The sequence below is a fragment of the Theropithecus gelada genome, chromosome 7a (assembly GCF_003255815.1).
Source record: "Theropithecus gelada isolate Dixy chromosome 7a, Tgel_1.0, whole genome shotgun sequence".
In the NCBI taxonomy this organism is placed as follows: domain Eukaryota; kingdom Metazoa; phylum Chordata; class Mammalia; order Primates; family Cercopithecidae; genus Theropithecus; species Theropithecus gelada.
The window spans coordinates 15,348,190-15,361,831 of record NC_037674.1 but is presented as its reverse complement, the minus strand read 5'-3'; the positions used below and the strand labels follow the sequence as shown (position 1 = coordinate 15,361,831).

The 13,642-nt window shown below is 40.9% G+C and overlaps 1 protein-coding gene across 1 annotated transcript in view; it reads right to left on the bottom strand.

Annotated features, from left to right (window-relative positions):
- Positions 1–13,642, bottom strand: part of EIF2AK4 (eukaryotic translation initiation factor 2 alpha kinase 4) — a 106,935-nt gene that overhangs the window by 7,215 nt on the left and 86,078 nt on the right. The window contains exons 29-33 of the mRNA XM_025390492.1: positions 13,076–13,210; positions 11,125–11,232; positions 9,325–9,453; positions 7,454–7,540; positions 2,317–2,429 (exon numbers count right to left, since the gene is read on the bottom strand). Of these exons, the coding sequence (XP_025246277.1) occupies positions 2,317–2,429; positions 7,454–7,540; positions 9,325–9,453; positions 11,125–11,232; positions 13,076–13,210 (572 nt within the window). The remainder of the gene's footprint in view (positions 1–2,316; positions 2,430–7,453; positions 7,541–9,324; positions 9,454–11,124; positions 11,233–13,075; positions 13,211–13,642) is intronic.

Here is a 13,642-nt window from a genome sequence, read left to right as displayed (position 1 = left end):
ATTCCAATACTGGTGATTTCAAGAACATTATGTTCCCTCAGAAACACCTAATGGGGAATTTATTAAGGCTAGGTGCAAATAAGAAGGGGTGGGGGCATGAGAAGAACAGAGCAAGGTTTGTTTTCTATAAGCCAGGAATTCTTAATCTTGGTACTACTGAAATTTTAGGCCAGAAAATTCTTTGTTGGGGGGTATTAGTCCTGTATCCTTTAGGATGTTTTCACAGTATCCCTGGCCTTTCCTAGATAGCAGTAGAACTCCCCAGTTATGACAACCAAAAATGTCTCCATATATTGCCAGATGTCCCCTGGGAAGCAAAATCATTGTTGGTTGAGAATCGCTGATATAAGCCAAAAAAATTACAGTGTTGTATTTTCTGATAATGAGCATATATATAAGAATTGCTTTAGGCGGGAGAATTGCTTGAGCCCAGGAGTTGGAGACCAGCCTGGGCAACACAGGGAGATCCTGTCTCTACAAATAATTTTAAAAAATTAGCTGGGCAAGGTGGCACGTGACTATGGTCACAGCTACTCAGGAGGCCAAGAAGGGAGGATCACCTGAGCCTGGGAGGTTGAGGCTATAGTGAGTCATGCTCACACCACTGCACTTCAGCCTGGGCAAGAGTGAGACTCTGTCTCAAAAAAAAAAAAAAAAAGAGAAAAAAAAGAGTTGCAAAATATAGAAAGCTTAACAAAGTAATTTCATATCCCTTGTGACCCCACTAACCAAAACTACAGTTAAAAATTTGGTACATTCTTCTAGACTTTTTTTTATGTACAGGTTGTATATTTTGTTTAAAACAAAATGGCATTATATTATACATCCTATTTGTGGACATCCTTCCATGTCAATGAACTCAGCTTTGGTAGAATCATCATAAAGACTACACAATATTTCACCAAATTATCATAATTCAAACAATCTTCTGCCAATGAATATTTTGAAATTATGTTCTCCAAGTGTGGTCTAGAGACTCTTGAAGGTCCCTCATATCCTTTCAAGGGGTCTTGCAAGGTCAAAACTATTTTCATAATAATCCTAAAATATTAATTGCCTTTTCACTCTCATCCTCTCACAAATGTGCAATGGAGTTTTCCAGACACTATATGATTTGTGGTATCACAACAGATTGAATACATAAACAGATATGAGAATTGTTTTTTCTACTAAAGCGTTAAAATAGATTACAAAAATGTAAAACAGTGCACTAAAAAGATTTGCAAATATTTTAAACAATGCCATTTTCCTTACTAAATTAATTTTGTTTTGGAAAACACAATTGTTTTTCAATAGAAATAGGTTAGCATGTAATGGGGTTATTGTTTTTTTAAATGAATAGTTTTTAAATGTTTATGTTTTAATATTTATAGATATAACTCACAAAAACAAAAGTTCTTGGGGATCCTCAAATAATTTTTAAGGGTGTAAAGGGGTTCTAAGACCAAAAAGTTGGAGAACTGCTGTTATAAATGAGCCTTGATAGACGTTTTTAAAATAATTTTTACTATAAATTCCTGAAAGTAGAATTGCTGGGTCGATTTTTTAAAAATATTTAGTTTTAAGGCTTTTAATTTACTTTGCCAAATTCCTACCCAGATGGTTGATACTCCCATCATGAGGAAGTGAGATCTTTTCCCAGAACATTACACCTTTCAAAGTACATGGACAAAATATTATTGAAATTCACTGATTAGCAGACTGAATAAGATAATGACAGATAAATTTTGGCTCCTGAGGCTTTTCAAAATGATAAAATATTCTTGGAAATGTTATGAAGAACAAAAGTTGAATGTAAGCTATGATTAGTCTTATCATACAATAAGATGGTCATACAATTAAACTGCTATTGAGTTATTAAGAAACAACAGAATGGCTCATTAAAAGTAATCCTGACCTATCTTTGTTTCTCAAAAGGATCAAATTGATTTCTTTCTTTTTGTTTTTTTGAGACAGGGTCTTTCTCTGTCACCCAGGCTGGAGTGCAGTGGTATGAACATGGCTCACTGCAGCCTTGACCTCCTGGGCTCAAGCAATCCTCCCACCAACCTCCTGAGTAGCTGGGACTATAGGCATGCACCACCACACCCAGCTAAGCAAAAAATAATTTTTTTTTAGAAACGGGGTCTTGGTATGTTGCTCAGGCTGGTCTTGCATTCCTGGCCTCAAGTGATTCCCCAAACTTGGCCTCCCAAAGTGCTGGGATTACAGATAGGAGCCACAGCACCTGGCTCAAATTGACTTTTAAAATAAATTTATGTAGTTTCCATATAGGTAATTGAAGTCAGTTTTCTCGGCTGTTGTTTCCTAAGTTACCTGCCATTCCTTTCATCACTGACTTTAGTCCTCAGTTTCTGCAGTACATGGTCCACAAGTTCAGTCTCCAGCACACGCTTCTCTGTCTGCCTTTCCTTCTCGAAAGACTTAACCTTCAAAAGAATGAAACAGATCTATCATTTGGAGGTTTCTGAACCCAGAAGAGTAGCTCAGAGCACCACAGTAAGACTACTAAATCAACAGTTTGGGTCAGTGGTTCTTAACCAGGGTCAATTTTGCTCCCCAGGGGACATTTAGCAATGTCTGGTGACATTTTTGGACAGTGCAACTGGCATGTAGTGGGTAGCGGTCAGGGATGCTGCTAACGCACAGGACAGCCCCCTAAAACAGAGAATTATTTGGCCCAAAATGTGAACAGCGCTGCTGTTGAGAAACCCTGGTCTGGACTAGTTTATCATAGATGATAGAATTTTTTTTTCTTAAGGCCAAGATGAATGGACTCTCATTTCATGTGATTCATTAACATCTTCCCCTTTAAATCTGGTCAGCCACCAAGGTTTCTGAGATCTCAGCTTTATCTACCACTCCTCCCTCTCCTTTCTAAACCCAAGTCCTGTCATCCCACTTTTATGCATCTATCCCTTCATCTTCACTCCCCTGGCCAGCATCCAACCTTGGCCTAGGCTAGTATTCTTTATACTCCTTCCACTGTCTTCAGTCTCTCCCTCACTCTATTCCATGCTACGCATCCCTGCAGATTAATTTTTCTCAAACACAGCTTGGATGTCTCCTGTTCAAAACATTCGGGGCCTCCCCAATAACTGCTAAATATAAAAAACCAGATTTTTTGGTTGGTATTTGGGCTCTCCATGATGTAGCTATAACCATTTTCTGCTTCTGATCCATCTGTCTCACCAAAAATAGACTATTCAGGGTTGTACCAGAATGGTTCTCTGCCGGCCTGCCTCTATCTTTGGGACAACTACTGAAAGAACTACCATCTCCTTTGCAGTTCCCTCTTCTTAAAAGGCCCTTCCGGGACCTATCTATATCCTATGAATTCTTGAGGGTAGGATAAATCCCAGCACCCCCCTACAGACTTCACTGCTTCCTCTTATGTAGTCTCCTAGCCTGAGGGACCTTCGGAGAAATTTATCTGTAGGACTCTCATGGCATTTAGTATTTTTGAGCTCATAATCACGCACAAATGTCTCAAGTTCCTTACCAGATTACAGAATCCTTGACAGCAGGAGCTATGGCTTAAATGTTTCTATATCTTCAATGGCCCCAAGTTCAATCCCTTCTACATTGTGAATGCTTAAAATGTGTTGGCTGAATGGATAAATGAAGTGATATCTTGCTTTTGAAATATGAAAATGTTGCTACTGGCTGGGCGCAGTGGCTCACACCTGTAATCCCAGCACTTTGGGAGGCCAAGGTGGGCAGGTCCCTTGAGGCCAGGAATTCAAGACCAGCCTAGGCAACATGGGAAGACCTTGTCTCTACTAAAAATACAAAAATGAGCTAGTCACGGTGGTGCGTGCCTGTAGTCCCAGCTACTCAGGAGGCTGAGGTGGGAGGATCACTTGACTTGGTCCTGGGAGACAGGTTGCAGTGAGCCAAGATCATGCCACTGCACTACAACATGGGTGACAGAGTGAGACCCTGTCTAAAAAAAAAAAAAAAGAAAAAAAAGGAGCCAGGATTGTCAGAGTTAGAAAAAACAAAAAAACAAAAAAACTAAAAAACAAAACACAAAAAAGGAGGCTGGGCACGGTGGCTCACGCCTGTAATCCCAACAATCCCAAGGTGGGTGGATCATGAGGTCAGGAGTTTGAGACCAGTTTGACCAACATGGTGAAACCCTGTTTCTACTAAAAATACAAAAATTAGCCGGGTGTGGTGGTATGTGCCTATAAACCCAGCTACTCAGGAGGCTGAGGTAGGAGAATCGCTTGAACCCAGGAGGTGGAGGTTGCAGTGAGCCGAGATTGCGCCACTGCACTCCAGCCTGGGCAACACAGCGAGACTCCGTCTCAAAAAAAAAAAAAAAAAAAAAAAAAGAAAAGAAGAAAAGTCAATCTAGTGACTGTGTATAAGAAACTCACTTTAAATATAAAGATAGCTAAGTTAGCCCGGTGCAGTGGCACACACCTGTATCCCAGCTGGAGGCTGAGGTGAGAAGATCACTTGAACCCAGGAGTTCAAGGCCAGCCTGGGCAACACGATGAGACCCCATCTCTTTAAAAAAAAAAAGACAGGTTAAAAATAAAAGGATGGGCCGGGCGCGGTGGCTCAAGCCTGTAATCCCAGCACTTTGGGAGGCCGAGACGGGTGGATCACGAGGTCAGGAGATCGAGACCATCCTGGCTAACACGGTGAAACCCTGTCTCTACTAAAAAATACAAAAAACTAGCCGGGCGAAGTGGCGGGCGCCTGTGGTCCCAGCTACTCGGGAGGCTGAGGCAGGAGAATGGCGTAAACCCGGGAGGCGGAGCTTGCGGTGAGCTGAGATCCGGCCACCGCACTCCAGCCTGGGCGACAGAGCCAGACTCAGTCTCAAAAAACAAAAAACAAAAAAAAATAAAATAAATAAATAAATAAATAAAAGGATGGAGAAAGGTAGTGATATAAACACTAACCAAGATTTCAGAATAAGAAATATTAGCAGGGATAAGGAATATTTTATAATGATGAAGACAATTCATCAAGAAGATATAAAATCCTAAATATGTATAATAACAAAGCTTTGAATTTTTTTCTGTAAAGGACCAGATAGGAAATATTTTAAGCTTTGCAGGCCATACATAGTTTGAGTCACACACTCTCCTTTGTTTGTTGTTGCTTTTTAACAAAGAATGTAAAAACTTTGAGTTCACAGACCTATAAAAGTAGGCTACAGGCTGAATTTGGTCCAAGTTGTAGTCTGTCAATTCCTCCTCTAAAGTTCTACCTGAAAAAACTAAAAAATGAATCAACTAAATCCAAAATGAGCAAAAGGAAGAAAATAGTAATGGGTAAGAGTGGAGATGAATAAAAGAGAAAACACACGAGCAAATAAAAACTCAGAAAAACCAATGACACCACAAGCTGGTTCTTGGAAAGACAAAATTGATCAATCTCTAGCCAGGCTGATTAGACAAAAAAGAGGGAAGACACAAATTACCCGTATCAGGTCTGAAGGAGAGAGCAACGCTGCAGATCCTGGAGACAGTGAAACAATAACAGGGAAATATTTGAAAACTCAGATGAAATGGAAAAGTTCTGGGAAAGATATAAACTACCAAAACCAAAGCTGCCTCTAGAAGAAAGAGGTGACCAGAATAGCTCTCTATGTAGAAATATTTGAGGTTGGACTTCTAATATCAATTGTATACAATATCTTACAGAAAACAGAAGAGGAGAGAATGCTCTCTATCTCATTTTATCAGGCCTGCATTACCCTGATATCAAAACCAAGCAAAAACATTAGAAGAGAAAAATATTTTTAAGAAAGTTTTTTTTCCCTTTAAAAATAATTAGAAATAAACGTTAAGAGGTGGTATATTTAGGAACACTTTTAGTTGAGTACAAAAAAGTAAAACTGGTTACAAAGCAGTGAGAGGATATGCCTATCAGCAGAAATCAACTTTACTTATTCTTATTTTCTTAGATGGAAAAAGAGAACAAGAGAAGAAAAGTAGGAAAAAACCACAGCCAGTTTTTTTGTTTGTTTTGCTTTTTAAAGCTTTAATGAAGGTGGACTCTCTTTCTTATTTTATACACATTTTCCTCAGTAAGAAACCCAACAATGGAAAGGGAGAGCAGAGGGAATGGATTTCCAGCCACCTACACGGCCCGGGGCCTCAGTGTGAAGGCAAGTGTTCCACAGGTAACACCTGACTACTGAATTGTAAAAAATCTCTGGCATCTGTTGGCTGCATAAATGTCTTCTTTTGAGAAGTGTCTGTTCATATCCTTTGCCCACTTTTTGATGGGGTTGTTTGTTTTTTTCTTGTAAATTTGTTTGAGTTCTTTGTAGGTTCTGGATAGAACCTACCCTTTGTTAGATTCTACCCTTTGTTAGGTTTTTGTTAAGTTTGTTAGAACCTACCCTTTGTTAGATTAGTAGATTGCAAACATTTTCTCCCATTCTGTAGGTTGCCTGCTCACTCTGATGGTAGTTTCTTTTGCTGTGCAGAAGCTCTTTAGTTTAATTAGACCCCATTTGTCAATTTTGGCTTTTGTTGCCATTGCTTTTGGTGTTTTAGACATGAAGTCCTTGCCCATGGCTATGTCCTGAATGGTATTGCCTAGGTTTTCTTCTAGGGTTTTTATGGTTTTAGGTCTAACATTTAAGTCTCTAATCCATCTTGAATTAATTTTTGTATAAGGAGTAAGGAAGGGATCACACATGAAAAAATGCTCATCATCACTCGCCATCAGAGAAATGCAAATCAAAACCACGAGATACCATCTCACACCAGTTAGAATGGCAATCATTAAAAAGTCAGGAAACAAAAGGTGCTGGAGAGGATGTGGAGAAATAGGAATGCTTTTACACTGTTGGTGGGACTATAAACTAGTTCAACCATTGTGGAAGACAGTGTGGCGATTCCTCAAGGATCTAGAACTAGAAATACCATTTGACCCAGCCATCCCATTACTGGGGATATACCCAAAGGATTATAAATCATGCTGCTATAAAGACACATGCACATGTATGTTTATTGTGGCACTATTCACAATAGCAAAGACTTGGAATCAACCCAAATGTCCATCAATGACAGATTGGATTAAGCAAATGTGGCACATATACACCATGGAATACTATGTAGCCATAAAAAAGGATGAGTTCATGTCCTTTGCAGGGACATGGATGCAGCTGGAAACCATCATTCTCAGCAAACTATCACAAGGACAGAAAACCAAACACCACATGTTCTCACTCATAGGTGGGAACTGAACAACAAGATCACTTGGACACAGGAAGGGGAACATCACACACTGGGGTCTATTGTGGGGTGGGGGGAGCAGGGAGGGATAGCATTAGGAGATACACCTAATGCAAATGACGAGTTAATGGGTGCAGCACACCAACATGGCACATGTATACATATGTAACAAACCTGCACATTGTGCACATGCACCCTAGAACTTAAAGTATTAAAAAAAAAAAAATCTCTGGCGTCTTTACCTTGACATGGCTTCCTTCTTTATCCGAGACAAGGGCCACATAGGTGATTTCATGATGTCTGCAGTACTCTTGTAATTCCTCTTGGGACTGAAACAAACAAACATAGTGTAGAAAATAAACACAGAGCACCTGGAACAGCTTTAAGTAATTAAGGAGAATGAAAATACTGTTTCCAATTATATTCTCAATGTGAATTACTAAATGTGCTGACTTCAGGGAGATAGAAATATTAAGGAAGAAGCATACAGAATTCAAGGGAGGAACAAGGCCTCTCTTGCCTTCCTTACCTTCATGATTGTTCTAAGGGGCCATGAATAATCAATCAATAGTAAGAGGTTTTCAAAAGATTCAAGACTTAATAAAAGATGCCCCAAATTATACAACACAACACACACACACACACACACTGAAAAAGCCTCTGAGGAAAATGAAGGAAACGAAGGAAATAAGGGAAGGTGAAAAGCAGAATTGAAGAAACAAACCAGGACAGGGCAGAGAAGCCTGCGGGATGCCACTGTACAGGACTGAGGTCACTGACCACTAGGCTTGGATTTTACTGCAGGACAGAACACTTCTCTAATGATTTATGAAACAAGTGAACAAGTAGAAGAGGACACTGTTCTGTCAAATGATTAAAAATTGTTGCTCAAGGCCGGGCGCGGTGGCTCAAGCCTGTAATCCCAGCACTTTGGGAGGCCAAGAAGGGCGGATCTCGAGGTCAGGAGATCGAGACCATCCTGGCTAACACAGTGAAACCCTGTCTCTACTAAAAATACAAAAAATTAGCTGGGCGAGGTGGCGGGCGCCTGTAGTCCCAGCTACTCGGGAGGCTGAGGCAGGAGAATGGCGTAAACCCAGGAGGTGGAGCTTGCAGTGAGCTGAGATCCGGCCACTGCACTCCAGCCTGGGCGACAGAGCGAGACTTCGTCTCAAAAAAAAAAAAAAAAATTGTTGCTCAGTACACTTCTGATATGAATTTTGATACAACACACACACACACACACACACACACACAAACACACACAAGTAAAGAGCAGCAGCTTCAGAAGCCTCCCGGCAGGTGATGTAAACAGAGCAGGTGGGAGGGTGGTGGGTCTGTGTCCCTGGTCATCGCCATGCTCTGGGGCACCTTTAGTGTGGGCGAATGTGGGTACAACCTGGATGATCTCCTGGAAGTATACCTCTTCTATGATCTGCTTACACCCCCCATTCCAAAGGGCAGGCATGTGTCCTGGGTGCCACTTTCCACACCTCCATACCCATGGCAAGTGTCAGGCCTGCATGCTGTGGGGGGTCTCAGGATACAGAGCTCAAAACACACTAAGCACCGAGTGCCTTCACAAGTGTGGTAGGCTGGTGTACAGCCCTGCAAAGGTGTCCATATCCTCATTCCTAGAACCTGTGAGTGATCAACCAGGATTATCTGGGTGGGCTCAGTGTAATCACAGGGTGCATATATGAGAGAGCTGGACAGTAAGAACAGAAGCACAGGTCAGCGAGGAAGGAGGTGCTTCATTGTTGAGTGTGATGATGGAGGAAGAAGCCATGAGCCAAGGAATGCAGGAGGCCTCTAGGAGCTGGAAAAGGCAAGGACACAGATTCTCCCCTAGAGCTTCCAGAGGAGCCAGCCCTGTTGAATTTAACCCAGTGAAAGTGCTTTTGGATTTCTGACTTCCAGAAATGTAAGATAAATAGGTGTTTAAGCCAGTAAGTTTGTGGTAATTGGTTACTGCAGCAATCAGAAACTAACACAGGAGACGACTCGAATTACAGAGATAAACAGAGTCTGACAGTCTAAAGGTGCAGAGGATATTTGCCATGAGAGCCATAGCTGTTCGCACTTCACTCACAGGTGCCTTTTGTCCCATTACCTGCGACCAGTCGTACATGATTTCTGCTGTGATGCCTGCTGTCCAGAGTTTCTGGGTTAGGTTGATGGCCCTGGACATGGACATCTGGCCAACACTTACAACCAGGAGGTCACAAGAGCCTATTGTAACCTGGATCAGAAACAGAACGGTTACAGTTAGAGGAGCAAGACTGCAGGCATGGAAGTGAAACCAGCATCAGGAGAGGAGGCAGCATTCTTGGGAGGATGGGCATTCCTGAAATCCTGTATAGAAACGCAGCGTGCCGAAGGCCTGGCTTCAAAACAACATTGTTAAAAAAAAAAAAAAAAAAAAAAAAAAAGACACAGTCAAAAAACTTTTTCTTTTTTTTTCTGAGACAGAGTCTCGCTCTGTGGCCCAGGCTGGTATACAGTGGCACGATCTCAGCTCACTGTAACCTCTGCCTCCTGGGTTTAAGCAAGTCTCCTGCCTCAGCCTCCAGAGTGGCTGGGATTACAGGCATGCACCACCAAGCCTGGTCAAAATTTTTTTTTTTTAATATTTTTAGTAGGGATGATATTCTGCCTTGTTGGCCAGGCTGGTCTCAAACTTCTGGCCTCAAGTGATCCACCTGCCTTGGCCTTATTGGGATACAACTGGGATTACAGGCATGAGCCACCATGCTCAGCCATCGTAAAAAAAAAAATGTTATATTAGTCTTTCAAGACAGAAATTATTTCAACTACCTTGAGCCATTTAGGAAAATACTATTTTTCTCTGGGAAAACTAATCTTGCCTGAAATATAAGGGGGGAAGAAAGCTATTTCTAGCTTTGCAGACCACAGCAGGATTTTTTTTTTTTTTTTTTTTTGATAGGGTCTGGCTCTGTTGCCAAAGCTAGAGTGCAAGTGGCATGATTTCAGCTCACTACAACCTCCCCGTCCTGGGTTCAAGCGATTGTCCCATCTCAGCCTCCTGAGTAGCTGGAACTACAGGTGCATAGCTAATTAACCACGCCTGGCTAATTTTTGTATTTTTTGGTAGAGATGAGGTTTTGCTATGTTGCCCAGGCTAGTCTTGAACTCCTGGGCTCAAGCGATCTGCCTGCTTTGCCCTTCCAAAGTGCTGGGATTATAGGCATGAGCCACCATGCCTGGCCTGAATAAGAAATTTTGATAAGAACCTGTCAATAACTATAACATCTCACATTTATATGGTACATTACAGATAAGGAAAGTGAGGCTAGGGAAGGATGAATTAATTGTCTAAGGCAGAAGTCTTTAACCTTTTTGGCACCAGGGACTGGTTTCACGGAAGAAAATTTTTCCATGGATGGTGTGGGGGTGGGGAGGAGATGGTTTTGGAATGAAACTATTCCACCTTGGATCATCAGGCATTAGTTAGATTCTCATAAGGAGCGTCCAGTCTAGATCCCTTGCGTGCACAGTTCACAACAAGGTTCATGCTCCTGTAGACTCTAATGCCACCACTGATCTGACAGGAGGTGGAGCTCAGGTGGTAATGTTTACTAGCCCGCTGCTCACCTCCTGCTGTGCAGCCCAGTTCCTAACAGGTTCCTAACCCAGATGGGTACTAGTCTGCCGCCCGGGAGTTGGGGACCCCTGGTCTAAGGTCACCCAGCTAGAAAACAGATGATAAGGACTGAAATGCAGGGATTGACATCAAGTCTTAGGCTTGTCTACCATATTAAAGGTAAGTTTCAAAACCCTGGGTCTATAGCTTTCACATCTGAAGCCCCATGTAAATGACTGCAAAAGGCAAATCGTACTTTTAGAAAAGAAAGACACCTCGAAGTATGCTGGGAAGCCAAGCCAGACTTACAGGTTCCTCCATGTTGAGGACAGCAGCAGATATCTTGTCTATAGCTATGCTGACCCCAATGGCAGTGGGAACTGGCCCCAGAGCTTGTGGCCCTCTAAACTGGGGAATCTGTGGAGAGACATAAACAGTTACGGTTATGAAATAGCAAAGAAAATGTGATTACGGGGAAAACAATGATTAAAGAGTGAGTGCTCTGTCAGCAGCTCATCATCAAAGAGTTCAACAAAAAGAAATGTGTGTGTGTAGTAAAAGCGAGAAGCAAGCACACATGCAAATTTAGAAAAATATTAACAAATGTTACATCTAACTCTGAACTGTTCAATATGGCAGCCACTAGTCACAAGTGACCACTGAGCATTTGAAATACAGCTAATCCAAATTGACACATGCTGTACATGTAAAACACGTACTGGCTGCAAAGACTTTGAAACAAATGTAAAATCCTTGTTAATAAGTTTTAGAAATTTGAGTACATGTTGAAATAATATTTTGGATATACTAGGTTTAATAAAATATATTATAAAATTGATACCACTTGTCTCTTTTTGCTTAATGTTACTAAATAGTTAAAATTCCAGGTCAGGTGTGGTGGCTCACACCCATAATCCCACTGCTTTAAAAGGCCAAGGCAGGAGGATTGCTTGCAGCCAGGAGTGTGAGATCAGCCTGGACAAAAATGTCCCATAACCTCAAGGACATTCACGTCACTGGGGTCATAGAAGGAGAGAAAAAAGAGGGTGAGACTGAAAAAAAAATTCAAAGAAATAACGCCTGAAGAAATCCCCAAATTCACGAAAGACATACACCTATAGATTTAAGAAGCTAAGCAAACCCTTAACAGGATAAATCCAAAGAAACTCATGCCAAGACACATCATAATTTAACTTGAAACTAAAGACAAAGAAAAGAATCTTTAAAGCATCAAGTCAGAAATACCTTCCCTATAGGGGAAAAGTAATTCAAATAACAGCAAATTTCTCATCACAAACCAGAAATTTGGGGTAAATACAACAGACTTTCTTCTCCCCTTGAGTTTTCTAATTATATTTAACAGTAAAGTAAAAAAATTTAACACTGTTTGATGTGGATCTCAATGTATTAGAAGAAATATTTAAGACAATTATATTATAAATGGGGCATGAGGTAGAGACATACAGGGAGGTAAAGTTTCTACATTTCATTTGAATTGATAAGATGTTGATACCCATAAATCTTTGTGGTGATAGAATAGTTCTGTACCTTGATTATGGTGGTTGTTATGGGAATGTACACATGGTAAAATGGAAAAGAATGATGCACATACATTGTACAAATGTCAATTTTCTGGTTTTGATATTTTACTATGCTTATGCAAGGGGCAGTGCGGTGGCTCACGCCTGTAATCCCAGCACTCTGAGAGGCTGAGGCGGGTGGATTGCTTGAGCTCAGGAGTTTGAGACCAGCCTGGGCAACACCACAAAACCCTGTCTGTACTGAAAATACAAAAAATTAGCTGGGTGTGGTGGTGCATGCCTGTAGTCTCAGCTACTTGGGAGGCTAAGGTGAGAGAATCATTTGAGCCCAGGGAGGTTGAGGCTGCAGTGAGCCAAGATTATGCCACTGCACTCCAGCCAGGGTGACAGAGCAAGGCCCTGTCTCCAAAAAATAAATAAACAAAAACAAATAAATAAATACACACACACACACACACACACACAGAGTAAATGGTACATGAGACCTCTCTATACTATCTTTGCAACTATCCTGCAAAATAATATAATTTTTTTTAAGTTTAAACAACTACAAATGTGGTTCACGTTATATTTCTATTCCTAGATGAAAGATATATTAATAGAAGTATCCAATGATAATACTGGTTCAAATTTTTGGTGTTAGTTTGAAAATTTCAAAATAACAAGTTGAGAAGAAATAAAATTAAGTCAGAACAAATAAATAAAGGGCAAGCCCTCACCAGCAGGTCATATCTGCCTCCAGCTGCGAGGATTTCAGGTACAGCCCTTTGCCTTCGTTTGATGAATGCCACAAACTGGAAGATGATTCCATTGTGCTGCTGCACCTTGTAAACCAAGCCCAAATTAATCAAGACCTATAAAGAGAGATGCCATACAAATGTGTCAAGGGTTTGAAAGTTAGAATGTGGAATATAATGCTGAAAACGGTGTTTCCCATCAATAGCATCAGAACAATCTATTTAGCATAAACAAAATATTTAGTAAGATCTAGCACAAAGTCTGTTTAACAATAGCCTGACATGTAAAATAAATTCTCTTCTCTTTAAGAATAACCACCTCTCTGAGGCTAACACAGTAAGAACTGCTTCATGATAGGAACAGTGGCACTTGCAAAGAAATCCTGATGTAAGCCAAAATTATTACTAAATATCAAATGCTCCAAAACACAGAAAGCAGTTTTTCTGGAAAAATAAAACACTAACTAGCATTAGTGAAATGAAACACATTTCCTCCCTGTGCTATTAGTAATGCTACACATTTGTACTGCCAGTATCAAACTGTTGCCA